The sequence below is a fragment of the Fusarium mangiferae genome (genome assembly GCF_900044065.1).
Source record: "Fusarium mangiferae strain MRC7560 genome assembly, contig: FMAN_scaffold004, whole genome shotgun sequence".
NCBI classification, from domain to species: Eukaryota; Fungi; Ascomycota; class Sordariomycetes; order Hypocreales; family Nectriaceae; genus Fusarium; species Fusarium mangiferae.
The window spans coordinates 549,341-575,854 of record NW_024573924.1 but is presented as its reverse complement, the minus strand read 5'-3'; the positions used below and the strand labels follow the sequence as shown (position 1 = coordinate 575,854).

Here is a 26,514-nt window from a genome sequence, read left to right as displayed (position 1 = left end):
CGGACCCATCTCAATTGACGCGATCGCTAGCAACAATGACTGCATACCCACCATGCAAGACGCGGCGTATAAAAAAGAAGTGCAGATCTCGCCAAGTATGAGGCTTCTTCTCAGTAACTTTCTTGTGTCTGTCTTGATCCCAAGCCACGCTGCGCCAAGCAACAACGGGTGCCTGCCAAGCAAACGCCATCAGAAATGGCTGAAGTCAAACAGACGACTGCCGTTGCGGTCGATGATCGTCGCTACGATCGCGATACCGATAACTCAGCGACTGAGTACGAAGAGAGCGAAAAGAGCGGCAAGTCCTGGAAGAGCTATGTCTGGGATACTTGGGAGTTGCCCAAGGAGCAGCGATGGCTTCTTTTCAAGGTTGACGCTTTTGTCTTGACATTTGCTTCCATTGGGTACTTCCTCAAAAACATCGATCAAACAAACGTCAACAATGCGTTTCTGAGTGGAATGAAGGAAGAGTTAAACATGTATGGCAATGAGCTCGTTACCAGTAAGTCACCCATTCCTGAGTTGCTCCGAGTCCAACTCACACTCGACAGGCACATCCATCTGGACTGTGGGCTATGTCGTCGGTCAGATCCCTTCGAACTTGCTTCTTACTCGAGTATCGCCGCGCTGGGTTATCCCATCTCTTGAAGTTGGTTGGGGTATTGCAACTATCTGTACTTCAGCTGTGCACTCTTACAAGGCTTTGTACGCTCTGAGGTTCCTCGTTGGTCTTTTCGAGTAAGTCCACCTAACCATTCCAATGTTTTTGTGATCCCATTGACTAACATGGCCCCAGATCCGGCTTCTACCCTGGTATTCACTATATGCTCGGCTCTTGGTACACCCCTCGCGAAATCGGAAAGCGCGCTATGATCTTCTGGCTGGCTGGTAGCATTGGTAACATGTTCAGTGGCTTCCTCCAGGCAGCTGCTTACACAAACTTGAATGGTGTCCATGGCCATGCAGGCTGTAAGTCTCTCATTCCTCCTTCTTCGGCAAGTAACGCTGACCGGGGCACAGGGCGCTGGCTCTTCATCATCGACGGCATCATCACCCTTCCACTCGCAGTTGCGGGCTACTTCTTCTTCCCCAACCTTCCTCAAGATGGAGTCAAGACTTGGTGGACTACAGAAAGGGAGCACGAGATCTCGATTGAACGAATGAAGGCCATCGGTCGAGCTGGAAAGGAGAAGTGGACAAAGGCCAAGCTCAAGTCCATTCTCCTAAGTTGGCACACATACTTCCTTCGTAAGATACCAGCTACTACGAGCGCTATTTCTTTGACTAAACTGTGTAATAGCTATGATTTACGTTCTCTGGAACAACGCGTACCCTCAGCCCGCCATGGGATACTGGCTCAAGAGCTTCAACGCCGATCCTCCTCCCGTACCCGGCACCTCGTATTCCGTCGCTCAGATCAACAATTTGCCTTTACCGTCGACCGCAATCTTTATTGTCATGGCTCTATTCTGGGGCTGGCTTTCCGATGGACCCCTGAAGGGTCTCCGATGGCCTTTCATCTATGCCGGCGCCATTATCGCTGTAAGTTCACTATGGTCTCGGTGTACGAGACATACAATGACTAACTCCTTGGCAGATGGCTTTCAATATCGCTCTTCTCAAGATGCCTCTTTACGGAAACAACAGAGACCGAACTCTTGTTTACTGGTTTGCCAATATCGGCGTAAGTCTCATCTGAACCAATGGAGATCAGCAGACGTACTCACAAACCCCTTAGAACGGTGCGGGTCCCCTAATTCTCAGCTGGATCAACGAGATCTGCTCCGCCGATACCGAAAAGCGAGCCTTACTAGTAGCTGCGGCTAACGACTTCGCCTATGTGGTCCAAGCCGTGGCTCCCAACTTTGTTTGGAAGACTACCGATTTCCCCAGGGCTGCAAAGGGCTATACATGGTCTACCGTGCTCAACGCTTTACTGAGTAAGTCATACGAGATCCTAATCCATCAACTAGTTTACACAATACTAACTGACTCATCAGTCGTCTGGACTGCCGTTGTTCAGCTACTTCTGGCCTGGGATAGGAAGCGGCAAGCCAAGGCTCGGGAAGTCATATCAGAAGATTCCGAGGCCAATTCTCAAGAGGAATCACACGATGGTAGGGAAACTTCGGTTTATCCGGCGGAAAAGAAAACGGATCTTAGCTAGGCTTTTCACTCCAGAAGGATGGAAAAGGAGAAAGCTCGTAGCCCGTTGGTGTCAGCTGCAAACCTTTAGGCTAGCCAGAATACCAGACTTCCTGAGTCGTTATACTATTCGAAGACACTTCTACAACCTGCATGAGGAGATTAAAACCGAAAAAATTTAATGCCCGGGGACCAAATCCTTATGTCATAGGCGCTTGCTTTTCATTTTGCTATTCGAAGTACAAGAGACAGGGCTAAACCCCATCAACAACCAACAAATCTCTGGAGCACATGCAGCATCATCCTAACCCCTAACCTCCCAAGGACTTCTTCCTCCAAATCTGCTTCGTTAGACGAGAACCGTAGCAATTCGTGGCAACAGCCTCTTTGAAAGACTCACGCTTTATCCCCTCAGCGTTTTGAGGAGCAGAAATAACATCTTTTGATTTTTATCTTACTCCGAGGACTCGACCTCTGCTTTGACAGGGTCTCCATAGTCCAGAGGTCCGAACCTCTCTTGGTACCGTTGGAGCTTGTGCATCATCTCGTTTGATTCAGCCTGAGTGATATTGGCGGGTGTTGTTGAATGTTCGACTAGTGATAGTCTTTCGAAGCTTGCGATGTGTTCCGCCATGATGGCCTCCTCACCCATAGCAACTAGTTCTCGTTCGGTGAGGTGGTCGGCCGAAACGGTCTGGTTGCTCTGAAGCGTCAAGTTGACTGCTTGAAGCATCTCCAAGACATTGAACATTGATAGTCGACCAGCCATGCTGGTGAATTCCCCAAATGTGAGTCTAGCGAGCTCGTACATTCCGTAGTCCAAAGCGAGGCCGTGGACCGACAGACACTGTTGCATCCTGTTGTAGTAGTCCAGTGGTCCGTCCCAGTCCTCTGGCTTTTGGCTCTCCCATTTCCCATTGCGTAGATAGTTCATAAAGTCAGCCGTTTGTGTCTCGTTCAGCCAGTTGAGCTTCACGACATCTCTCTGCCTGTCGTAGGAGAGCCTGAACCTAGGATATCTCTCCAGCCGATGGACCGAAACCCAGTAGATTGAGTTGTCAGCAAACATGATTTGGACGGTGCTGAAGAGATAGGGACTAATTTCTGGTCAGTAAAGACGCTAATGAATGAACAAGCATGCACCTCACGGTACGAATACTTACGACTCGGGCAGGTTGCTGCCGTTCATCAAGGCATCTTGGTCTTCCATTGCCAGGGATGCTTTTGAATTTATATCCAGTCTTTACTAAAACTTTAGTGGATCGTCGCCTGGCGAGTTTAATATCAGTGTAAGGTCATATCAGCTTTTGCAGATGTACCTACTTCTCAGACGTGGAATTGTTTGAAGGAAGACGAAATTCTAGAGAGAGCAATCCTAAAGGGACGAAATATAGATGTGGGTCTTCAACAATAGTATGCAGTCTTTCTTAAAATAGTAGATAGATGAATTAAGAATGGTCTAGCGTTTTAGGGGATACTAGACTATTAATGAGTCTAAACATCAGGAAAGATATTGCACAGGCTCCAAGGCTTTAATAAGCAGATACATGTTGAGATTAGAGACTCAAATGATGACAGATGAATAATTCTTAGTATAAACTCACACTTTTCCCTGGCCAGGTACGTGAGTAGAGAATTCCCTTATATTTGTTGCTAACGTGCACGCTTCCTGAACCAGCCGCCAATACTCTCATCACCTCAGAGGTCTCTGGTCACAAACTTCCTAGGATTTCTCCGTAAATATATTAACTCAGCTTTTCTTATTTTTATTTTTGAAGTTCTATAATACCAAATTATGCTAGTTGACGACTGCGCAAACCATGCTGATACAAATTGTAAGATACATGCGTCAGTGGAGCCAATAGGAACCGTTGCTTGTCAGCTCGAATCCATAGACGCTCTCTGACGCTCAGGCCATAAGCTAGGCGCGTCTTATTCCCCACCACTCACCTCTTTTCACTCATTATCCATCTCACCATTGGCTTCATGTCATATTAATTCGTCTTCCGGCCCCAACTACCTCAACCTCAGCAATGGAATCTCAAACCGGCACTTCCGAAGTCAACCAACCCAGCCGAAAGCGTGTCATCACAGCTTGTCTGACCTGCCGCCATCGAAAAGTAAAGTGTGACCACGTACAACCAGTTTGCTCACCGTGTAAGAAAGGAAACCGTGTTTGTACTTACACCAGCCCACAATCAACTTCACAGACCTCTCATCTTGGAAGTAGAAATAGAGTGTCAAGAAGCAACCGGCAAACTGGTCAAGATGAGATCAAGAACCGCCTCGAACGTTTGGGGCAACTTCTTGAACGCGCCCTCAGCGGCGGCCCTGCTATCTCACAACACCCGACTGATACAGCTTCCAACCCGGAGCATCCACATTCAAAGCAGCAAGGGTTGGTTTCTTCGCCGAATCCTCAGTCGGAAACCTTATCGACTGATGGTTACGATGGCGCTTTGCTCCTCGAAAGCGAAAGGGATCAATCACGCTGGGTATCATCTCTTCACTACTCTCTCCTGGCTGACGAGGTAAACTCGCTTCCTCACTGAACTTTCTGTCTCTAACAGATAACTCTAGATCCGTGATGTTAAGATGCTGCTCGGAGGCCGGTCCGGGGATGCACCGAGAGAAAGCTTGCCGACAGTTCGCTCAGTATCCCCCTTTCCATTTTCGGGGCCTTCGACAAATGACCTCAGGACATGGGCGCCGCCTTCAGCAGACGCGTGTAGGATTCTACTTGATACATTCTACTCTAACGTTGATCCAATGATTAGAATAGTTCACAAGCCCACGCTCAATCGACGACTGATCCAGTATATCGACTACACGTATGGTCTAGACGCTTCAAGCTCTGACGATGGGGAATTTTTGACCGCTCACTCCGGCAAATATATTCATACTTTCGAACCATTGGCGTTGGCTGTCTTTTATTCAGCTATCAATAGTCTTTCGGCTGAAGAGGTGGTGTCGCAATTTTCTGTAGAAAAGGAGGAACTACTTTCCCAATTTCAGCATGGCATACAACTTGGTCTGGGGAGAGAAAACTTCTTGACTACGTCAAGCATCGAAGTACTTCAAGCATTTGTACTGCTTCTGGTGAGTGTGCACACCTCCCATCTGAGAGCCTGCGAATTAGCTAACTTGTCACTAGACCTGTCAGTCACGAGAAGATGACATGACAAAAACGTGGACCCTTTTAGGTCTTGCCCACAAGATGGCGCTTTCACAAGGTCTGCATAGAGAGCCCTCACTGTTCACATCCACGGGCATGGATGTTATACAAGTTGAAATTCGCCGCAGGCTGTGGCATCAGATATGCCACCTCGACTATCGCTCTGCAGAAAGCAGGGGTCAAGAGCCGACCATATCAGACGACGACTTCACTACCTTTCTTCCACGAAACGTATCGGATGAATACCTCGTTGAGGGCAGTTTAGACGAGACATCTGCAACGGCTGGGTTTACTGACATGACAGTTCACTTGATCCGTCTGTACGGACATCATTGTTTTAGACGAATTGTTCGAGGCACTTATAAGCTTGAAAGAATGAAGAAATCACAAGAATCTAATAATGATGACAACACGAACCCAGTTGCCAAGCTTCGGTCCTTATTCGAGGAAGTCAGGGGCATTGTGGATGAGATGGTCAACCATTTCCAAACGCACTATCTTCAATACTGTAGTCCACATATTCCGGATCAGAGAATGGCAATTGGACTTGCAACGGTAGTCGAATGGCGGTGCTGGTCTATCTTCTGGCTGCGAACACCAAAGCAGTACCGGGAGTCGGTGATGACCCCTGAAGTTCGACAAATGTATGTATGATATGAAACGCTGCAACGGTTCTTCGACAGGAACAAAGACTGACATATACTTGAAGAATATTAGAGAAATCGGTCAATCTCATCGAAAGCTTGAATATGATGCCAGGGGATAAGGACGCCCAACGGTTCGGATGGCATATTGGTGGTCATGCATGTTTCCAACCTATCATGCATATTGTCTCTGAGCTTGACATGCCCAGCTTCGATGCTCCCAATCGGCAAGCATTACGATCACGAGCGCTGGACGCATTGAAAAAGACTATGCTTGCAAGAGGGCGAGAAGCAACACCGATGTGGAATGCGATGAATCGTATCATCTCAAACTGTCTCGCCAAATCTACATCGAGACCCTTTCCAGTGACACAGTTCCAGACTGCGCGGACTGACTTGCCCATCAACGAGACTACACAGGGGCTAGGCTCTTCTGCCACTGTTTCGAGCCCAGCACTGCTGCCAGACATGCCGATTTTCGGAGAATTCACATCATCAGCTTCGTTGTCTGACCCAACAGCGTTGGGTAGCATAGAAATGCTGGAATCTGACATTATGTTTGACTGGGTACGTGAACTTGTATCTCTTTGAAGGGAGGGCTTCCGCTGACAAGATTAACCAGGGATTTTGGAACATTGATCCTACAGCTCCTGGTCCGTGTTGAATACCAACGCTGCTCTGCCTACCTGAAACAAACGTTGGCAACCTTGAGTAATACGTTCTGTGTAAATCATATGAGGATCCCTTGGTGAATTGATGGCTGATGACGGTCCCCATCGAGACATTTGTTTGCTGCCCGCCTTCCTAATAGATAATCAAGACTCCATACGTTCTTGAAGTTCATGAAGTCAATGCTTGTGATTGTAGACTTGGCTGCAGGTATTGGAGGCTAGAGAACTTAGGCGTACGCTACAGTAAAAATCCTATGCAAATCTGTCAGTAATGGTTAAGGAAGCCCCAGAAGTAATTTACGGGAAACTTGATATACGGCTGCGTGAGACACTACTAAAGATCTGGCATGACCTAACGGTATACAGAATGCAGGTCAATAGCCTGGTACTCACTTTAAATTCATCAGCCGTCGCCTGAGCATAATACATCTGGATGCATGGCCAGCCTAGGCCATTTCTTCTGGAATAAGGGGCGGATGAATGCGTGACAGCGCGGAGGTTGCAGGGAATCAAGTATGATAGGTCGACTATCGTTCTGCTTTATCGTTTATTTGTTTCATGGTGGCTGACGGTCTTTGTGGTAAGCTGATCTTGACTTGACTTGTTTTGTAGAGTGTTTGGTGGCTTGTATTTGAGGAGTTGACTGAAAGGAAACTGTCCCAAGACAAGCAGGGCTGTTCTCAAACCAGGTTACCACAGCAGTGACTAAGTCAAACCTTCTACAGGCTACAAGAGAGATTCACTAGTGACCAGGGGGTGGTTCGGTAGGTAGTAGTCACGTCTCCTAGTGGAGCTGCAGTCGTCCGGCCCACTGCAGAGCTCAGTCTCACAATAAGAAGAGGGCCAAGCAGCAAGACTGGGCGTTTGTGTTACACCCAGGGCCCGTATCCTCTTATTTCTACCCACAACATTTCCTTCTTTTCCTCCTTCTCACACCACTCCTCCACAAACTCGGCAACCTGCTTCCCCTGCCACAAGAAAATCAAAGATACAAAGCAGTCACCATGTCTGACAAGCCTGACAAGCCTGACAAGCCTGAAAAGCCTGACAAGGGCAAGCAGCCTTCCAAAGAGCAGGCTCGGGACAAGTGGGCTATCGATCTCTCCAAGTCTGGTGGTCTCGAGATCAAGGGTTCATCTCAGGAGCAGCCTGTCGAAGCCAGCAGCTCTTCTAACAATGCTTCCGTCACTCCCATGGGTCAACCTTTGTATGTATCAGTCTCGCATCCTGTCGTATTCTCTTACTGACAATCAGCTTTAGTCCTGTTGCCGGACGTTCTAAGAATGCTAACCTGGTCACCGTGAGCCCGCTTCTGTATGTATCAGTCTCGCCTCTTGTTGAGCTCTCTTACTGACAATCAGCTTTAGTCCTGATGTCGGAAGTTCCAAGAATGCCAAAATGGACACCGTGGGCCCTCCTCTGTATGTATCCGTGCCATCCCGCTTCACTGATCATTACTTACCACCAAACCTAGCCCTGCTACCCATGTCACCGTCATCATCCGCTTCCCCCACGGCGACGTCCGCCTGCCCTTGTTTGTTGTTGGCCGCCACCCCATGTTCGCTGAAATGTTTGAGGGCGGTATCCTCCACTGGCCTGGTGCTTCTGAGCGTCAGGCTCGAATCATCACTCACTACCTACGGGACCCCAAGCCCAAGTACAAGATGGTGCATTGCGAGAATTTGCCCCATGAGGTTAGACTGGAGCGAGAGTTCGCCGATGCTCTAGCAATCAATGCTCAGGCAACTTCTTTCAATCTCCCTGAACTTGCCGCTCTGGCTCTGGCCCACATGGAGGAGTATGGGAACATGATTTCCCTTACCAGGATCATGGTCAACTTCATGGCTCAGGGTGAATGGTACCAGCGAAATCGGGCCTATGTTCAGCACTACGTGACTCGCCGTTTCGCTTCCACCCACCCAACGGCTATGCATCATGACCGTGGAGGGCTCGGACTACAAACTGGCGATGCCCTGATCGACGGCCTTCTCGGTGCAATCAACAGCCTCCGCTTCCCTGACTTGCGCTACGCACCTGAGCCTCGTTACCCCTACTAATTCCAACCTTTGAGGAGAATGAGGTCCAATGTAAGGCTACTGGAACTGTTAATGGAGAAATTCCAAATGCTAACCCTGTTCAAGATCAGCGGACTTCGTACACGCACTCTATCCTGATCCGGGATGGAACAATTGGCTGTTTCATTCAAGTCAGGACAAAGTCTAACGCTCTCCTCACAAGCCATGACGTTGCCAGAGCTGCCCTCGACAATTTTCAGCCTCGCACCTGGCCTTATGGCATATTTATCTTTGTACCGTCGTCAAAGGATAGTAACGTCGAGATCGTGAACTTCTAGAGTTGCCGGAAAGACTATATGGGGTCTAATATATGGTCTGGTTCTTGTGCCATAGCACAATAGGATAGATAGACTTCCCCAATAGACAACATGTATAGCATTTAGTGTTATTTTGACTTAAGTCGGATCCACTGCAAAACGCAATTGAAGTTGTAACTTTAAGTGATTGCCATTGAGGTTACATAAATCTGATTACTTTTGAAAAATGGATCACTAAAACTTATGAAATGTAGTAGGTTATCTCAGGTATCTTTCATGGGATATTAGAATTAAATGTATTTATAACAAGTTGATTCTCTAGCTCTAGCTATGTGAGCTTTGGTGTGACTCTAATCATTTCATCGGCTGACACTTAGACGTTATGATAACTACCCCAATAAGTATATTAGGTTTTCATAGGCGATCATACTGGAATCTTCTAGGTAAAAAGCCATTTTCATTAATCGACTATCTACTAGAATCCTTTTTGCCTTTTTCTACTCGAAAATCGTAACTCTCGCCGCGCATAAGCTTCCGGCATTCCCAACTAGATCTTCTTGCAGAGTCGAGCGCCCTCTTTGCATACTCGAGCGGTCGCCATGCAGAAGCTTCCGAGCAGCATAGATGCGCCCGCAAAGCACATCAACCCTGTAAACCTATCCCCTTCCTGGTCTTTGATAGCCCCTTGGATGGGGAGTCCAGTGAGAGCGCCAAGGGCGATGCTCAGACAAAAACTTCCCAACTTGAACCCGATCTCATCGACCCGGTCTTCGGCAAGGGATACAACACACGGAGGACCCAGGCTGACGAAACCGCCACTGGCGAACCCAAAGAGTAGGGCGAAGACTATGATACCAGCTTTAGAGGTGTGAAACTCGAGGGGGAGCCAAAAGGCCAGGACAAGAGCTCCGGAGAAGCCAGTCACAATGACCATCGTGTTGAATCCGCCGATCCTGTCACTGATCCAGCCAGGGACGATACGACCAAATAGGGAACCGGCGTTGGCGATGGCCAAGGTATACACAGCGAGGTCTTTGTATCCGTGAAGTGAAGCCATCTCTGGGAGGTAGTTCAGGGGTGCAAAAAGTCCCCACATGGTGAAAAAGCAGCCTAGGATGAAGAACACCCAAGGTCCTCTTCTGGATCCGTTGCTTCCACCGCTAGTAACGTTCTCTTTCTTTGCTGGTCGCGAGGCTTTACCAAGCGGTGGGAAAGGGGAAGTACAGAGGGCATTTGCGATGACCAAGAGGACTCCTTGCAATAGTGCAGTCCAACGAACAGCAGTTGCGAAGCCGACTTCTTCGATGAGTCGGGGGATCATGCAAGGGTAAATCACACCTCCTGATCTCATGTTAGCCAGTTCTGCCGAAGATAATAGTTCTTCGTCTTACCCAGACTGCTCCCCGCAGAAACAATGCCGACAGCCAAACCCTTCTTCGTCGAGAACCATTGAGTGGCCGTTGCCATGGCGGGAAGAGATAAGCCAGCAGCGGCTAGACCAAAAGCAACCCCCTGAGCAAGCATGACCTGCCAGTACTTTGTGCAAAGGCTCAGCATGCAGACGGAGAAAACAGCCATGATACTGAAGGGCAGCAGTGTCTTGCGGCAACCATACACGTCGATCATCTTGCCAACAGCGGGACCGAACATGAATAGCATGAAGATCTGCAGGGTGGTGATCCAAGCTAAGGCCGATGATGACTGGTCCTTGAACATGACTTCCGAGTAGTACAACTGAAACATGCCGCATCTAAGATCAGAGGTCAGTGGGCGGTCCTCACGATGAACGAGGGCCAAACTCACGCGTTGACGTAACCGACGGAGCAGAACTGCAACAAGAACGATCCAGCGACACAAGCCCATGCTCTCGCTCCTCCATCAGGGGGGATTCGGTCATTCTTCTCGGTTGGCTTGTTGCTCTCGAGCTCAGGGGAGTCGGACACGGCGGAGGAGTGCATCTTTCCACAGAAGTCGTTAAGAATCAACTTGACGCGGTAGTAGGTAGAAGAAAAGGCCGGGACGATTCTTTTGACTTGAAATGTTAGGAGAATAACCGGGATAAGCAGGAGGCAGAGAAAGAGATTCATGGTGAGAAGTTGCTGTCTTTTATGTCAATTCGAAAAGTTCCTCGGATTGGTTTCGTGCGAGATCTGAGCAAGGTTAGGCCGAGTATCGAGATTCAAAACATGGAACTTACTATGTTGGCCAATATGATTTACTCGGTCTTCACTAATATGGAACCTCGCACGAACTCGACCTCGTACGAAATCCACGGCCGAAGACTAGGACCGGGGTCTAAGCCAACAGCCACTAAGCCCAATCCATCGTTGGCTTCGTTGGAGGACCCCTGTCAAAAACTATCATCATCAACCTCAGTGCAAATGTCAATCCTACTGCATTCCCCGATTCTTTGCAACTCTCTTCTAGTTTGCCACCATTTATGTTTAATATCTATACCTGATTTAATTATACAATGGGTGATTTATTTCAACAGACCTGTTCACATCTACTGAAAACATGTCACTTCGATTTCATAGTTGACTCGGTGTAACGTATGCATTTTGCAATATTCGGCTCTAGATAGAGATATACTATGGATTTACTGCCATGCGTGCCGTCAGCTTCTACCACAGATCGTATACCCTACCCATATCGTGGCAACTATCCATGTAGCATCCTGACTTTATACATATGACACACCGATACTTCCACTCGGAATCCATACATCGAACTCCATCATCTTATTTCGACTTGTTGCGAGATGAGCCCTTTGTCTGCTTTTGCTGCAGACAATGAACAGTCTCTTGCAGCTTGCCCTTCTCTCTCTCAAGCCCAACAATTCGCTGGTAGAGTGTTGAAATCATGGTATTCCCCATAACCTTCTCGATCTCAGCCCTTGTTTGTGTAGTCATACTGGCGCAGAGGTGATTGTTAAGCAGGCCTTTTATCTCCATATTGGAAAAGGGAGGGCTCGATATGCGCTTCATGATCTTCACAAATGCAATTTCGTCTCCGTAGCTCCGAATCCTTCCTGCAGCCAGCTTTTCCAACTCCTTGTAAGCATAGATTGCTGTGCAAAAGTCACTGGCACATCTTTCTTGGTAAGCACCATGTGCCTTGAGGTTGGTACTCCCTTTTATATATATACTGGAGGAGAACATGGGCGACATGGTAGGGAATATCCGGGAAGTCTAGTGTTGCTTGACCTTTCCAGTAGGCGAGGAATTCCGGGCGGTCCTTGGGTATGTCTTCGGGCTCGGAAACTCAGCAGTTGTGATTGAACTCTATGATACGAGATAGCACCAGCTAGAGTCTTGAGAGTGAGTCAGAGAGACCCATGGGAAATCTTGTCGCGTAAGAAAGATGTGGAAGAGGAAGCAAGTGGAACGTAGAACAAAATTTTGTTCACTCAGTTCCAAACAACATCGGTACTTAGCTGGCCTATACTTTGTAGCTATACTACTTCTTACTATCTTACACTTGACACCCTATCTCCATCAAGTTTTACCGTCGTCTGAACATCTCAGATTCTCGACTTGTTCTGACTCAATAAGGGGCAAGCATCAACAGGCAGCTCGTACAGAAACATCCCCGCTGACTCGTCTTCAGTGTTTTCGAAGGATCTCCTTAAGATGCTTCTTTTCGCTTTCAAGCTTGACGATCTTTTGGCATAAGACACTAGCCATGGTTCCTCCCATGGCTGCTCTAATCTCAGCAGCGGATGTGTCAGTCATGCTGGCGTTCTCGGCGCTTGCTCGGTCGCAAATGTAATCGTAAAGTGTTCCGCTAAGATTCATGTCGGTGAACTGTGATCCGGAAAGCTTCTTTATAATTTCGAGGAATGGGATCTTGTCCCCGTATATGGCAATGCGCTCGCCAGCCTGAACTTGAAGTCTAGGCAGTTGGTATCTTACGCATGCACTGTAGACGTATATAGCTGTGGTAAAGTCGGTCAAGGCCGACTCGATCCCACTGTTACAACCGATACGAAGGTTCTCGTACTTGTTCGTGTACAAGAAGTTTACCAACACATGGGCCACATGATAGGGCATGTTGGGGATGAAAAGGATGTCCCTCTCCCGCCACAGTGCCAAGAAGCCCGGATGCTCCTCTAGGACTGCTTGCGGTATGTGGACCAGTTGCTTATGGTCAAAGTCGATTGCTCTACTGGGCCCGAACCATCGTCTGGATGATAAGTTAGCTGCCAACTGTTCAATTAGTGGTGAGCTACTCACGAGGCAAGCGGTCTACTCTCAGGAACATCATCAGGCAACTTCGGGCCCCAAAAGCCCCACCAGCCGGGCATTCTCAGTTTTATATGCGCTCAAGGACGATGGTGACAAGCTGTTGTGTTTTAATATATGTTGTAATGGATGTGCTCAGGTATATTATATGAGACTGGTATGAGAAAGTTCACGAGGGGAAGGAATTTAGAGATGAAACCCAGTCGTTTGAGTAAAAATAGAGAAAGAAATAGATAAATAAAAGAAATGAGAGAAAAGATTATGAGTAACGGGGAGTCATTGTCTGGCAAACATCACGTGGGTCCTGAACAAACGGCAAACAAACAAACAGAATGCGGACCAATCACGCATTCACGATGGCGTGGAACATCTGGAAGGTAACTTCAAGGGTTTCGGTCACCAAACAAGTGGCATTTGCTCCCTAGCTCTGGTTTGCTCCGTTCAGCAGATCAGAAGTTGAACACTCCTCTAGACTATGCTTTATCTACTAATCCATTCTTAATGCGTACTGGAACCGTCAAGTGCAACAACTATGCTAGCAACACCGACTAATCTTCTCTTATGTTCTTTTACAAGGTACCCATTGCTCTTAGAAACTTGTCTTTGGCGCGTTTGAGCCGTTTGATAATTTAATTCCAGCGCCTCACGCCCAGGACTGCATCATACAGTGTCAGCCAAGTGTCAACCAACCACCACTTCTAGTGTACCTAGTTGACACTGCACGGACAACGTACAATGACACAGACTCCCGAGTACAGCTTTATCAGATGGATGCAATCTAACATGCAATCCAACATGAAGTTTCCAAGCACCGTAGCGCATAAGCAGATCCCCTTTTACTTCGTGGAGTCAGTCAAACAATGACCCTCGCTCCAGGAGAAGTTTAGCAACTGCCGTTACTGGCTGTTTGGGGAAACGCATGGGCAGGTTGACTCAGGCAAACTCAAACCCCTTGTACCTTGTGATTGCCCTGGTTGATCGTTGACATCCAAGAAAAGGGTAGTCACGTGCAGCAATTCCCAAACAATCACTTCATCTACTTTGAATTCCAGTTGCTGCCTCAGGTGACTCGCAAACCCATGTGACTTCGCACACTCTAGTTAATTTGAATGGAAGGTAGGAAATTTACTCGAGACTTGAGTTGGGGTTGCCATCCCTTGGTTTCATGGATTCGCAAACGTCTATCCTGGTGAGTAGTCTTTTGAAGTAAGAGGTTTGCTGCGTTGATGTTATGTAACTAATACCATGTAAATGCAAAAGTATGCCGCAATGAAGACACAGTCACTGAGGCACTCTTGCGTTCTTTCAATCACTAAATTAATGCACGTCGCTTGTTATGACTCGAGGTTTTTCTCCCGCATGGCTCTGGTGTTTGTCAGTAGTAAGGTACCGAAGGTAGGCTCCAGCAATGCACTCGATAGCAGGTAGTGGAAACTAAGCTTCTTCCTCACAAGAATGACACACAATAATTCCAGGCAACAGATACATAGTTCTCGGTAGGTATCGTCCCTTTCAGATGCATCTTGCTCTCGCAATCGAGGAGTTACAGGCAACTTGTTACTCATGATGTGAAATCCCTTTTTGCGTTACAATCATCCTGCGAAAGAAGTGTCACGGCAAATCTCCTGAGATGGTTGTAAGATCTCTGAGGTCTTCTGTGAATGTAAAATAACGGAAGACCAAAGCTTTCATTGGCCATATACTAGATCTGCTGCCTGGCCGCAACGCTGTACCCGTCGCCGCGAAAGAGATCCCAGCAGTTGGAGTCTGGGACCTCACGCTACTTCACCTTTCCGATATTCTCACGAACAAAGCATCAACGTGGTCAAGTTATATAGTGTCATGGATGGACTGTATTCGGGGGCTACTCTCAGCTAAAATTACATGGGTAAGACTCCTTCCCACAACCCCTCGTGATCACATACTGACAAATTTCACCCCCATATACCAGTCAGTTCTGTTGCAACCATCACTATATGTCCATCGGTTCATCGTGCTCATCGTTACATTTCCGTAGTCCGTCGTTCCAAAAATGTCCGTCGTTAGAGACCGTTGCGGCTTACCAGCGGTAAACGCCGGGTGGGTAGTTGGCCAGGTCGAGGTTGATCAAGCCATCGGCCCCAATGATCTTCAGCTTTCCATTGCTGTCATACGACTCATCGTCTGTCCCAGCGTCGGCTTCACCGTCAGTCTCTTCAGCCTCGGAGTCTTCAGCTTCACTCTCGACGGCAACATCATTTTCGACTTCGGTTGCTTCCTTGACCTCGGATTCCTCAACGGACTCCTCCTCCTCGCCCTCTCGGTTGATCTTGACCCAGGCAGCCTCGCGGCGAGCGACAGACGCCCTGAAGCGTTTGATATCCTCCTTACGCTCAGCATCAACGGCGTCCATGAGTTTGTCATTGGCGTAGTGGGGTAATCCTGCTTGGACTGCAACCCACTCAAAGTTGAGCTCGGGGTACAGAGGTTCAAGGACACTGTGTGAGTAGGCCAGCATGTAGGAGGGCTCCATATACGGAAAGAGGCTCGTCATGTACTCGGTTGCCTGGTCCTTCATCTTGGTGATATCGCTGTAGACCGCCTGTGAGTAGATATGGATGGCAAGATCATAAGCCTTTTCGATGTCCGGGCGGAGAGTGAACTTGTGCACCTCATGAAATGGGACTTTTCCAGTGTAGAAGAAACTGATCATGGCGTGGATAGCCTCCGTAGTAGCAAATGGAAGCGAAATGATGCCCCATTTGGTGACTCTCTTGAGGAACTCAGGGCACGTGAGGAGAATTGCCTCAGCGTGGACGTACTCGACAGTAGGGCCAAGTTCACCTCCTGCCATCGAGCCAAAGTAGATGGAAATCTTGGCGCTATGTACATCTGTTGTCAGTACTTGTTGACATAAGTTGATAGAAGTGTCGACTTACCCCTCGCCAGTCAGTCGCTGTGCAGGTCCAGGTTCATCCATGTTTGCTGTGCCTTGGATTGGAGGCAGGGACCTAAGTTAACTTGAGCACACGGAAACAAAAGAAACAAAGAGTGAGAAGAAGTGAAAGGGACACTCACGCTTTTGTTTGTTGGTGCAGTAACGTAGAGAAGTTGACTTCGAGCGGAAGTCGAAGAATGTTTTGAGGGTGAAAGGAGGAGAGAGGGGAAGAAGCTCGAGCTCGAGATAAATGTTTTGATATACGGCGGGTAGTGCGATTTGACGTGTGACGAAAAAGGCATCGGTGCCCTGGTGACCTTTTTTACAAGGCACACCACACTAACTAAACGTCATTGGCCTCCTAAACCAGACGCTCATACGCTACTCTTCTTCAATCCAGGTATCTGGCCCTCTAAAAGCATCCTGCATGAGCACTGAGTGCTTGTCTATAGGCCCTATGTCCTCACAGGAATATGTATGTGTGCTCTCTTCTATTATCCCCCTCCATACACTCCAACATATTTTACCACCCCGTCTCCCAATCTTCATCCGACCCTCGTCGTCCCTTCATAATATTCGTCTTGACCTTGCATTATCATCCATTCGCGTCTGTGTCGACAGGGACCAAAGCAGACACATCCGTGACTCGACTGTGCATCGTTGCCTTCGAGTGACGCTGACAACGCTGACATTCGACAAGCGTTACACTCGCTTCGCCCTTCAAATCATGCATATCATCACTCTCTTCTCCAGTGCCATAACCATGAGCACCTCGTATGCATTTATACTCCAGCCCCTGACTCGCTTTTCCCTCTGGTATCTACAACTCGAACGCAGTAACTGACTGCCCCAAGTCATCGACGTGCTTTCGGTGCGTAGCGCGCTTCTGTATCTCGTATCGATCACACTGTCTTCCCAAACGCAACATCATAGCAGTAGAACTCGTTAGTGACGGTTCGACACTTGGCCCCCTGAAGCTCCTGGCTAGTCTTTAACCACCGGGAGACATCAGACCTTACCAAGCCGTCAACTGCGATGCTACAGCTTGCCACAAATCCCATATTCTCTTTCACAGTACCTTCGACGTCTCCAGAAGACCTCGAGATGCTACAAGTCTTTAGGAGCTTCGTCAAGGACCGCTGTGGTACATGCCAAACTAGCATACCTCGCAAGACGATCAATTACTCATTGTTGTTTTCCTTCCCACATATTTGAGTCTCTCAGGGGCCTTTGTTTGACAGCCTGTATGTTTATTCAATTATGATTTCGTTGATACCATCTTGCTGACAAGAGCGCTACAGAACCCTTCAGGCAGCACTACCTTAACAAGTGTCCAAGTCGCTAGAACACCATATTCATCGATACGACCGTCAAAAGGAGTTTTCCTCTCCTCTCCATCAGTCATTCCAACTCTTATTGACCTTGAAGCACCCTCCTCGGGTAGCAATTCGTTGTAAGGTGAGAGGAGCACACCCCAGGAGACTACCTCGAAGCACCGAGTTGCCATGGATGGCCCCTGAGCTAGTCACAGACTATCCCTTGGACCTTGAAGATCACCAAACTACTGCCTTAACTTCTCCCAATGGAAGAGAAGTGCGTCTAGTGGGCTTATTTAGAACTGAGGCAACACTCCAACTCTGTCTTGACGCTCTCAATGACCTAGTTCGGGACGCTCGACCGCTGGAGGCCATAGACTCCTGCAAGACTACCGCTATTAGAACCTGCCTATCACCTTGACAATTTGACGACAACAGCCAATAGCTTCGAAGTCAAAGAGGCTCAGGAGTTGAGCGATCTCATACCGAGACACACTCTCTCAATTATTAACGTCACTACTCCATCAGGGCCTTGCAACACTCCTCTTTGCCCTCAGAGGCATTCTTGTTGCAGCAAAACTATACAGATGAACACTTCTCTCTTTGTCGGAAGTACTTGGCGGCAGCTGGTAAGCCGGGGGCTCGGTTTGTATTCTTCTCATCACGCTGGGCAGTCAGGATTCCATCATGTTTCTATTCTTATATCATTCCAGTTGCATTACCGCTGACCTATGCTGTCCGAATAGCTAGCATTGGCACACTCCCCCTTATGATCAAGGTCGACGATCCCTCATAACCCTCGAAGTTCCCGCCCCAACTATGCCTTCGCCGACTTTATGAATCTACCCTTCAAAGCCCATCCCAGATTTGAGACAGAAGGCATAGTTCCTCTCCAAGTTTTAACCCCATCCGACCAAACGCCCCACTAATCCAAGAGGAGAATGCCATCAGAAGACCGTTTCTCCCTAACGTCAATACTACGTTTGCGTTGTTCCAAGCCGACCATGGAGATCCCAACATATCTCAAGTCTGGTTCGAATGCAGATCGGTCGGTTGCTGCGTTCTTTTTGATGGAATTACTGCGAGCGCCTTGACCCCTTAGTCTCGAAAGCCTTGTGAACTTGTTGCCACTGGACTACGCCCACCACCTTATTGCGAAACGCGAATCTGGAGAGCATCTTCTTGTTGATCACATCCTTAGACCCAGACAATCTGCGAAATTAGACGTGTCGACAAGGCTTCTCTCCAGTACTAAGATTTGTGCCAGAGCAATGAGGACTCAGGCAGGCAGGCCTTGGCTCTGGCTATACTCATCCAAGTTTGCTGTCAGTATTCTAAAGGTTTCCCAACAGGCTCTTGGTGAAGAATCACATCAGTTGCTCTATACAACATCTCAGTCAGCGACGAAGCACCCCACTGCCGCTATTGCGGCCTTGGGCAAACAAGCGAACAGAGAACCTTCTTGGCCAGGGCTGAAGACTTCCCGTAGTCATATGTTCAGTGGCTTCCAATTCTACATGCATGCAAGCGTCTCGAATACTGAGAGGTCACAGCAAGTTATGGGAGGACTCTTCGTGGATGCCCTTTACGGTGGTGGTATGTACACTATCAGCTGGGTGAGTCCTTGCTTCTCGTTGGCCAGGTCTGATTCATCCCTGCTTCTCTGGTGAGAGCATTTTCTCTCGATGCATTTCTGTTCACTGGGGGTATGAGATTACCTTCCACCAACGGTGATGTAAGACTTCGAGGAGGTCTGCTGAATTCAGTAGAAGAGTGATGCATCAAATCACTCACGCATTGTCACTTCTGGTAGCTATTTCGGTAAAGTAACTTGTTGCAACTGAGTGCACTTTATGTCCAGGTGGCCTGGAGCAAACGGTATAAGCATACTTATATCAGAAATGAAGAACTACTCTGCATCTGATTATGGAATATCTTCACCCTAAACACTGACAGTTTACTGTCCCGCTGGCCGCTTTGAACCGACATTTGTTGGCTCTGGCGGCTCACCTGTCTCTTCTTCCCATTTGGCTCTCATCTTGAGAAACTCGGACTTCCCGATGAGAGTTCTGAGACAATCTACGCTACTCGGCCGTGGCTGTTTCTGGCTGTCAATGGCCGCTTCCGAAAAACGGAATGAATCAATAATAAAGTCCAACAGTGCAGCTACAATAGTCAGTGTTTGTCTTAGCATCCCAGTGAACTCAATTCATGTGCCGCAAGAGAAAATACTTACCCATCTCATCGCACCTCTTCTCCCCGACCTTTCTCACCGCAACACTATACTTCTCATGGAAAGATATTTCCTCGATTCCTCTCCCATCCCTCATGCTATTCCATGGGTTGCCAAGTGCCCCAAACCGCCACGGCAACTCCCCAAATACAGCTCTATACATACAAATTCCCAATGCCCAAATATCAGCTGTGCCGTCAAACTCCGTCCTTTCCTGTTCGGGCGAGTGGAAACCAATCGTCCCGTTGGTGCCGGGCTGAGCAGGTATTGTTGTTCCGTTCGCAGGGATTGGGATGATGGAGTCGATGTCGAGGATGACGGCTGTTAGGCGACGTGCTGGAGGGGGGCAGGAGGGGGGCAGGAGGCTGTTTCGCTTACGACGGAACGGGTGAGGTTTTTGAGGCCGATATTAGGTGGTTTGATGTCTGTATGGACAAAGTTATGGGCGTGAAGAAAACTGAGGCCTTGGAGACAATCGCGGAGTATAATTTCCAATTTCGTCCAGCTCTCAAGTATTAGTGCCCAGTCTGTTCCCGTGCAGTAGGGTCGATCTTACTGTGTTTGACTCTGCTTCGGCAAAACCATTAGAGTATTCTCAACAAAAGGTTCAAGGACTAAGTGAAACTCATCAACTTTGCCTTCCATGTGCATCACAGAGATACATGTCAACACATTCTTCTGATGCTCTCTCTCCAACATTCTTGAAAGTGATCGGACCATATACACCTTAGATCGAACAAACTCCAAGTTGCCGCGGTTTGGTACCATAGTCTTAATAACAACGACATTCCCTTGTGGCCCCGTCGCTGGCTTGACCCGAACACATGTGCCCATTCCGATCAGATTGGCTCCTGTAATGGTATAGCTGCCTATTGTCTGAGTGGTTACGTTAGGCGTTGGTGTCGCTGATAGTGCATCCTCAGTGGGTTGATCATCACCGTAGATCCCCGGCAGAAAAACCTCCAGCGTCTCTCAAGTCAGGATCGAAACTCCCTTCGCGTATATATCCCCCAAAAATACCTGGTTCCAGAGCCAATGCTTCGGAACTAGCTCTTGGGTCCTAGCGTGCCAGCATCTCTGGAAATATACACCATGCTTTGACCCCCACGGTCAGGAGCTTTTTGGGTGACAAGTCGATACCTCGTGGGAAAGACCTTTGGTGCGGCTGTCGTGTCTTCTTTCTGGGACCTACATCGTGAAACTCAGTGCCTGGTGGCCACCGTCTTCCAGGGCTGGAATCAAGATGCATGACATATCTTGCTTCTTGTAGGGCTGCGAAGGGGCTCGAGGTAAGGGAGCTTTGGGCTTTCGGGTGGTTTCAGATCAAGTCCATACGCCCAACAATGCGTTGCTTCCTCTGTCTCTTACAGCTTTCCAAGATTCCCAGGACTGAGAGTCTGTGGCTGAAGACATCATCACCACGCAACAAGAGAGGCATGCATTTTTCAATTCCAGGAGGGATCTTTGTCCAGTTGAGAGAAATTTCAGGCCTTCTTTGTACATGTGCGCTGATACATTAGCCAGCGCAATCTTACTTTTGGGACTGTTGCATGCTAGAATCATACCCTTTTTATATATACTCGCAGGATGACAGGCACACATGAAGGAAATAGTGAGATGAGGTAATTTCATCTCACCGACAAGTAAAGATATCCAGTCAACGTGATCCGGCCAGCCAAGGTCCGAAAGCACGTGTGTGCCCCGGGTGGCAGACTTAGCCGCAGGCTCGCTCTTCACCCACTTGATCTATACTAGAACGCATTGATGCCCCTCCATATTCGTATCGTCATCGCCGTCTCAATGGCTTCATCATACCGACTACTAGCCTTTACTATCGGGAATCGTGACGAAAAGCCGCAATTGCTTGTTGTCACCCACGAAGAGGAAAGATGCCATGGGGCACTTTGACATAGGGACAAGAGACAACGTGCTCTATTATAACAAAGGTAAGTGCTTCCTTCTCATATTCAAGTGATACACAAGAGCCTCGTCTGCGATTTCCTATAGTCATTGTCAGTTCTTAGACATACGTTACGAAATCGGCGGTTCTACTGCGCCAGCACAACGCCAGATACGAGATCAAGTGCCAATGTGATGAATATAGACTAATGGGGAAAGGTAAATTGCCTTTCTGTAAGCTTATATGACCATATACTTGAGTATATATAAGTCAGGGGCATGACAACCGCTTAAAGAAACGAAAGAGGTGGGAGGATGGAAGTGGGAAGAAATGCGATATATATATACTTCAGGACCGCAAGTAGAGGAATCAGTGAGAGTCTCATTACCCTCCGAAATTGTGTCAAATCTTTACTAAAATGAATTCCTTGTTTCTATTTGCCGAATGGGAAACATGTCCCAACCGGCAAAGGGCTTCTCCTTCGCCTGTTCCATATGTTGTACGAAGCAATACAATTGATCATTTGCTCTGCCAACACCAACATCTCAATGATATCAACGTCGGTAGCAGTAGTAAATCACACCACTCGCTAATCGCCTGTTGTCCCCAATCACTTCTCTTGTATGTGACGGTGCCTAAGTCAAACTTAAGTTAACATGAGGGACAGCGTACCAACAGCGTCTTGGTTTGCAACTCTCACTCAGCCAAAACGGAGACAGAACAGTTACACAAACACAAAGCAAGAGACACAAGAGCCCGCATACTATACTGACTTTGCCGCAAGTGCGCAATCATATGCTAGATGCATAGTCTAATGCTGTGACTGGAACGAGCACTCGCTCAGCAACCTGTGTCACCAGCAGATGCCACAAGCATCAAGACCATACCACAACTTGCAAACATTACCTCAGACAGGCTGGGCTACACCAACATGATAGCCAAGAGTTCAGAAGCATATGGCTTCAAGACAAGCTACATGTCCCGTATTTTGCTTGTATACAGTTGTTACACCTCACTTCAAGTCACATATCACAGAGTCAGAATTGACTAGGTAAATTCCATCTTTTTGCAGCAAATAACATGGCCCCAACAACCATGCTCCGATAAAAACATGCTCTTATACCTTCTTCGCTTTCCTCTAACCACCCAATGAATAATCCCCCTCATCACTTTTACAAGCCTTTTAACCCGCTGCAAAGTGGCAATCGTGATTCCAGGACAAGGAAACGAATCGTAAATAATCACATTACTGCCACACTTGTACGGTATGTCTAAAACCGAGACAAAGCTTTCGATACATCATGATCCTTTCAACGCCCGCTTTGCTTCTGTTGTTCATCTCTAAGCGACCGACGCGATGACTAGCGCAGCCACGTTCTCCTCTTCGCTTCGCACCGTGATCTTTGTCGTGACACCAGTTTTTGATGAGTAAGCCATCCGTACGTTGGCAACCACCCGACCTCCACCAACTGTCTTGCCGAGAAGCTTGAGTGTGTGGGTGGTCTGGTTGACGGGCACATCGGTACCCTCGAGAGGCTGGAGCGACAAAGCCTTTGTAAGTTGATCTGTAGCGTCTGTGGAATTTTTAGTATCATGTCTTCTGTGAACTCAGCAGTCGACTTACCCGCAATGCTCTCCATACCGCTCAATTGGAGGGTTTCTGTAACCTCCTCACCAGAAGCACCAACCTGCTCCCAGATGTGGCTGAAGTTGCCAGCGAATGTGGGAATCACGTAGTCACTGCCAGCAAGGTCGAACTCGGCCACCTCATACTCATCATCGTAACCGGAATCCTCGGGCTCGCCTGTTGAGGGGTCGATCTCCTTGCTGGTGAACTTGAGGACGTTGGAGAAGGTGGAGATGGGCAGGGAAGCCTCGCCGCCAACCTTCTTAAAAGCAACATAGACCTTGCCGGGCTCATCAGTCGCAAGCTTCTCAGCCTGGATGATGAAGACCTCCTCGAGCTCCTCCTCGTCCACGGGAGTAGCGACAACGGAGACGTTCTCAAGGACAGTGTCGGGCAAGGTGTTCTTAACCTCATATTGGAGGACAATGTGCTCCTTGAAGATGTGCTTGACCAAGCTGACAACGTACTCAGTCTCTGCCTCAGTGAGCTCGATAACAGGCGAAGACTTGAGGACACTGCCGAACTCCTTCATCTCCGGGATCTCGAGCAGCTCCTGGGCATACCGTTGAGCCTGAGCAGAAGCAGAAGCAACAGCCTCGGCTCCGGTAGGCTTGGTGGGGCCAACCTTGGGAGCCTTGAGTGTAGGGGCTGTGGCAATCAGCTTCTTGGATCGGTCTTCAGCGTCGGCCTGCTCCCGAGTAACCACAGGAATCTTGGCAATATCGAAGGGACTATCGAAAGCTGACTTGTCGTCTGATGTGACGTACAGGACAAGCTGCTGCTCGAAGTAGGGAAGAGAGAACATGTTCTCTGTTGGCGCATTAGCAGTATTCCACAGTCAGTCGTTAACTCATGCTTACCATTCTTGACGAATCGAGCTGCCATCTCATCATCCTCCTCATTCATGAGCTTCAGGTTAAGGGCAGCACGATCACGGACCTCGTCATCGACATCATCCAAGCATCGGGTGAGGAGGACACGGACACTGCTCTTAACCTCAGGGTCCTTCTGGCCAACACCGAACTTGGCAAGGGCAGTGACAGCAGCAGCTCGCACGATAGCGTTCTCAAGAACCACTCGGTTGTAAATATATCGGATATACTTGGTAGGCTGAGCGGTCTTGGGACCCTCAAGGCCGATAAGGTGAAGAATTCGGACAGCCAGCTTAGTGAACTCGCAATCCTCAATGAACTCGCAGAGGTGGGCAAGCGCATCCTCCTTGGAATCAGGGACGAACTTGATCAAATCGAACATGCTCTCCACAACTGCCCTCTTGAACTCGTATCCACCCTCATCGCGGAGGATACCGCTGAGGAAGGTGAGCATACCAGCCTGCTTGCTGGGAAACTTGAGGCACAAGGTTCGGATAGCCTCCACGATTGTAATCTTGAACTCGTCGGTAATCTCGGACATGAAGGTGGAAATCTGCTTCATTAACCTGTCGACACTGGCCTCGTTACCGGTCTTAAGGAGCGTGGTGATGGCGAAAGTGGCAATGGATCGGTTGCTGTTTGAGATGAGAAGCTCGATGTCGGGGTTGCAGGCGTTGACGGCGGTAGGCTTGAAGCTGGCAAAGTTGTGGAGGATTCGCAGAGCTGCGAACTTGGTAACAGCGCGGGGAGAGGTGAGGAACAGCTGAAGAACGTGGACGGCTTGCGCTACCTCAGCATCGGTAACATCTCGCATGTCGCAGATAGCCTTGGCAGCCTCAAAGTTGACCATTTCGCTCTTGTGTCGCAGCCAGCCGTCGAGGAGCTGCATCATGGGCTTCCTCAATGAAGCATCCTCCTCAGCGAGCTGTGCAGCAAGTCGAACCAGCATGATGATAGCAGCGGGGTTCTTGAGAGCACCAGCAGCGCCGAATTGCTGAACCATCTTGACAAGGGCCATTCGGTCGTGCATGCGCATCTGATATAGGAGTCCGACAGCGTGGTATTGCGACATGGTTGAGTGGTTCATGGGAATTTGGCTGCTTGAGGTGGAGAATCCCAGAGAGAAGCCACCAGAGGACTTGCTAGAAGCAGCGGCCTCCTGGGTCTCACTCTGCCATCGTCGGACAACATCCTTGGCGATGGGAAGGAGGTGGTATGAGGAAACGAGGGCGGCAGAGGATACGGAGGGGTTCTTATCGACAATTGCGGTCTTCATAACTCGTTCGATCGATTGCACGGTCGTGGCCTTTACAGTGTCAGCTTCCAGGGGTGTCGGTGTACCTGTCCGCAAGGCAACCTACATCAATAATACGGCAGAGGGCGCGGATGGCATTGGGTCGGTAGATAGCGTCGGTGCTGCCGCCAGTATCCTTCATAATCGTGCTGGTAACCATAATAATATCCTCAGCTGAGTTGGCAAGCTCCTTGATAACAAGGTGGACCATCTGTCGGAGACTGGCATCCTTGTTCTGGAAGAGCTTCGAGATACCGAAGAAGAGGGTTGTAGCTTCGTTGGTGGGGAACTTCTCTCCCGTGTAAAGCAGGAGAGCGATCTTTGTGAGTAGAATGCGACATCGTCGAGGCTGGATAGGAGAGCTGTTGAAGAGTCGTGCTGTTGGACTATTTAGCTTGACTGTGGGGGGTTGAATATGAACAAGGCGATTGTGGGAGACGGACCTTCTTGGAAGACTTGAGTTCGGTCAACCTTGACCAGCCCGAGGTCGGCGTCTTCGTCCTTCTTGCCGTAACTCATGTTGGGCAACTGGGTTGAGGTGAAAGGTTTGGTCGAGGGAGACTTGAGGTTGCGGTCGAGGCGCTCCTAAGGTAGAATCACCACGTCGCAGTTACGCTTCAGGGATGAGTGGTGCCGCATCACGTGATCTTATCAGCCCCTTATCGGACGGGGATTCGTGTCAACTTTGGCATTGGCTTCAGCTAGGAAGTTGACGATAGAATTCCAATTGCCGAATCTTTGGTCTTTTATGGTGGTCAAGCTTTCTCTTATGCCTCTTACCTTTTCACCTCTCATATAATTGGAGTTTTCATATACCATTGTCCCACTGATATGGCCACTGTCCTTAGGTAAGGTTGCTGCTGGAGAATGGAGCATTGCAGCTTCAGGTACCCGCAGTCTTTCAGATGTTCATTTAAACCTACATTAATGCTCTAAGATATCCTAATAGCTTGGGTTACTACTAGAGACTGTCTCTTATACTATGATTACCATATTTACTTGCCAAAAAAAAGTTCTTGAGGCTCTTTTCATAGCTCTCATCCTCAAAAGGTGACATCATGTCGACCCTGAATCCATCCACCCACACCGAACTTCCAGCCGGACCCAATTTTCCGGGTCGCATCTTTAAATCCCCCAGCTCCAT

General features: G+C 48.6%; 8 protein-coding genes across 8 annotated transcripts; 3 read left to right on the top strand and 5 right to left on the bottom strand.

The window, feature by feature from the left end:
• Positions 1-195: 195 nt before the first annotated feature.
• FMAN_08768 (uncharacterized protein) lies at positions 196-2,167 on the top strand (the record flags this gene model as incomplete). The annotated part of the gene is made up of 8 exons (XM_041829535.1): positions 196-502; positions 552-738; positions 797-969; positions 1,021-1,248; positions 1,301-1,542; positions 1,598-1,684; positions 1,739-1,940; positions 2,001-2,167. 8 exons carry the CDS (start codon positions 196-198, stop codon positions 2,165-2,167), a joined length of 1,593 nt encoding a protein of 530 aa, XP_041680288.1.
• Positions 2,168-2,599: 432 nt separating this feature from the next.
• Positions 2,600-3,355, bottom strand: FMAN_08767 (uncharacterized protein; the record flags this gene model as incomplete). Its single annotated transcript, XM_041829534.1, has 2 exons — positions 2,600-3,242; positions 3,309-3,355. The coding sequence occupies 2 exons, from the start codon at positions 3,353-3,355 to the stop codon at positions 2,600-2,602; spliced, it is 690 nt and encodes a 229-aa protein (XP_041680287.1).
• An 823-nt stretch (positions 3,356-4,178) lies between these two features.
• On the top strand, positions 4,179-6,628 carry FMAN_08766 (putative C6 transcription factor; the record flags this gene model as incomplete). The annotated part of the gene is made up of 5 exons (XM_041829533.1): positions 4,179-4,676; positions 4,726-5,244; positions 5,300-5,964; positions 6,030-6,531; positions 6,587-6,628. The coding sequence occupies 5 exons, from the start codon at positions 4,179-4,181 to the stop codon at positions 6,626-6,628; spliced, it is 2,226 nt and encodes a 741-aa protein (XP_041680286.1).
• A 1,011-nt stretch (positions 6,629-7,639) lies between these two features.
• FMAN_08765 (uncharacterized protein) lies at positions 7,640-8,692 on the top strand (the record flags this gene model as incomplete). The annotated part of the gene is made up of 4 exons (XM_041829532.1): positions 7,640-7,842; positions 7,896-7,949; positions 8,003-8,056; positions 8,110-8,692. The coding sequence occupies 4 exons, from the start codon at positions 7,640-7,642 to the stop codon at positions 8,690-8,692; spliced, it is 894 nt and encodes a 297-aa protein (XP_041680285.1).
• An 822-nt stretch (positions 8,693-9,514) lies between these two features.
• On the bottom strand, positions 9,515-11,054 carry FMAN_08764 (uncharacterized protein; the record flags this gene model as incomplete). Its single annotated transcript, XM_041829530.1, has 3 exons — positions 9,515-10,308; positions 10,359-10,717; positions 10,771-11,054. 3 exons carry the CDS (start codon positions 11,052-11,054, stop codon positions 9,515-9,517), a joined length of 1,437 nt encoding a protein of 478 aa, XP_041680284.1.
• A 1,518-nt stretch (positions 11,055-12,572) lies between these two features.
• Positions 12,573-13,273, bottom strand: FMAN_08763 (uncharacterized protein; the record flags this gene model as incomplete). Its single annotated transcript, XM_041829529.1, has 2 exons — positions 12,573-13,152; positions 13,203-13,273. The coding sequence occupies 2 exons, from the start codon at positions 13,271-13,273 to the stop codon at positions 12,573-12,575; spliced, it is 651 nt and encodes a 216-aa protein (XP_041680283.1).
• Positions 13,274-15,270: 1,997 nt separating this feature from the next.
• On the bottom strand, positions 15,271-16,170 carry FMAN_08762 (uncharacterized protein; the record flags this gene model as incomplete). Its single annotated transcript, XM_041829528.1, has 2 exons — positions 15,271-16,072; positions 16,130-16,170. 2 exons carry the CDS (start codon positions 16,168-16,170, stop codon positions 15,271-15,273), a joined length of 843 nt encoding a protein of 280 aa, XP_041680282.1.
• Positions 16,171-22,918: 6,748 nt separating this feature from the next.
• Positions 22,919-25,889, bottom strand: FMAN_08761 (uncharacterized protein; the record flags this gene model as incomplete). Its single annotated transcript, XM_041829527.1, has 5 exons — positions 22,919-23,151; positions 23,202-24,014; positions 24,065-25,382; positions 25,438-25,748; positions 25,814-25,889. The coding sequence occupies 5 exons, from the start codon at positions 25,887-25,889 to the stop codon at positions 22,919-22,921; spliced, it is 2,751 nt and encodes a 916-aa protein (XP_041680281.1).
• Between the last annotated feature and the right edge of the window lie 625 nt (positions 25,890-26,514).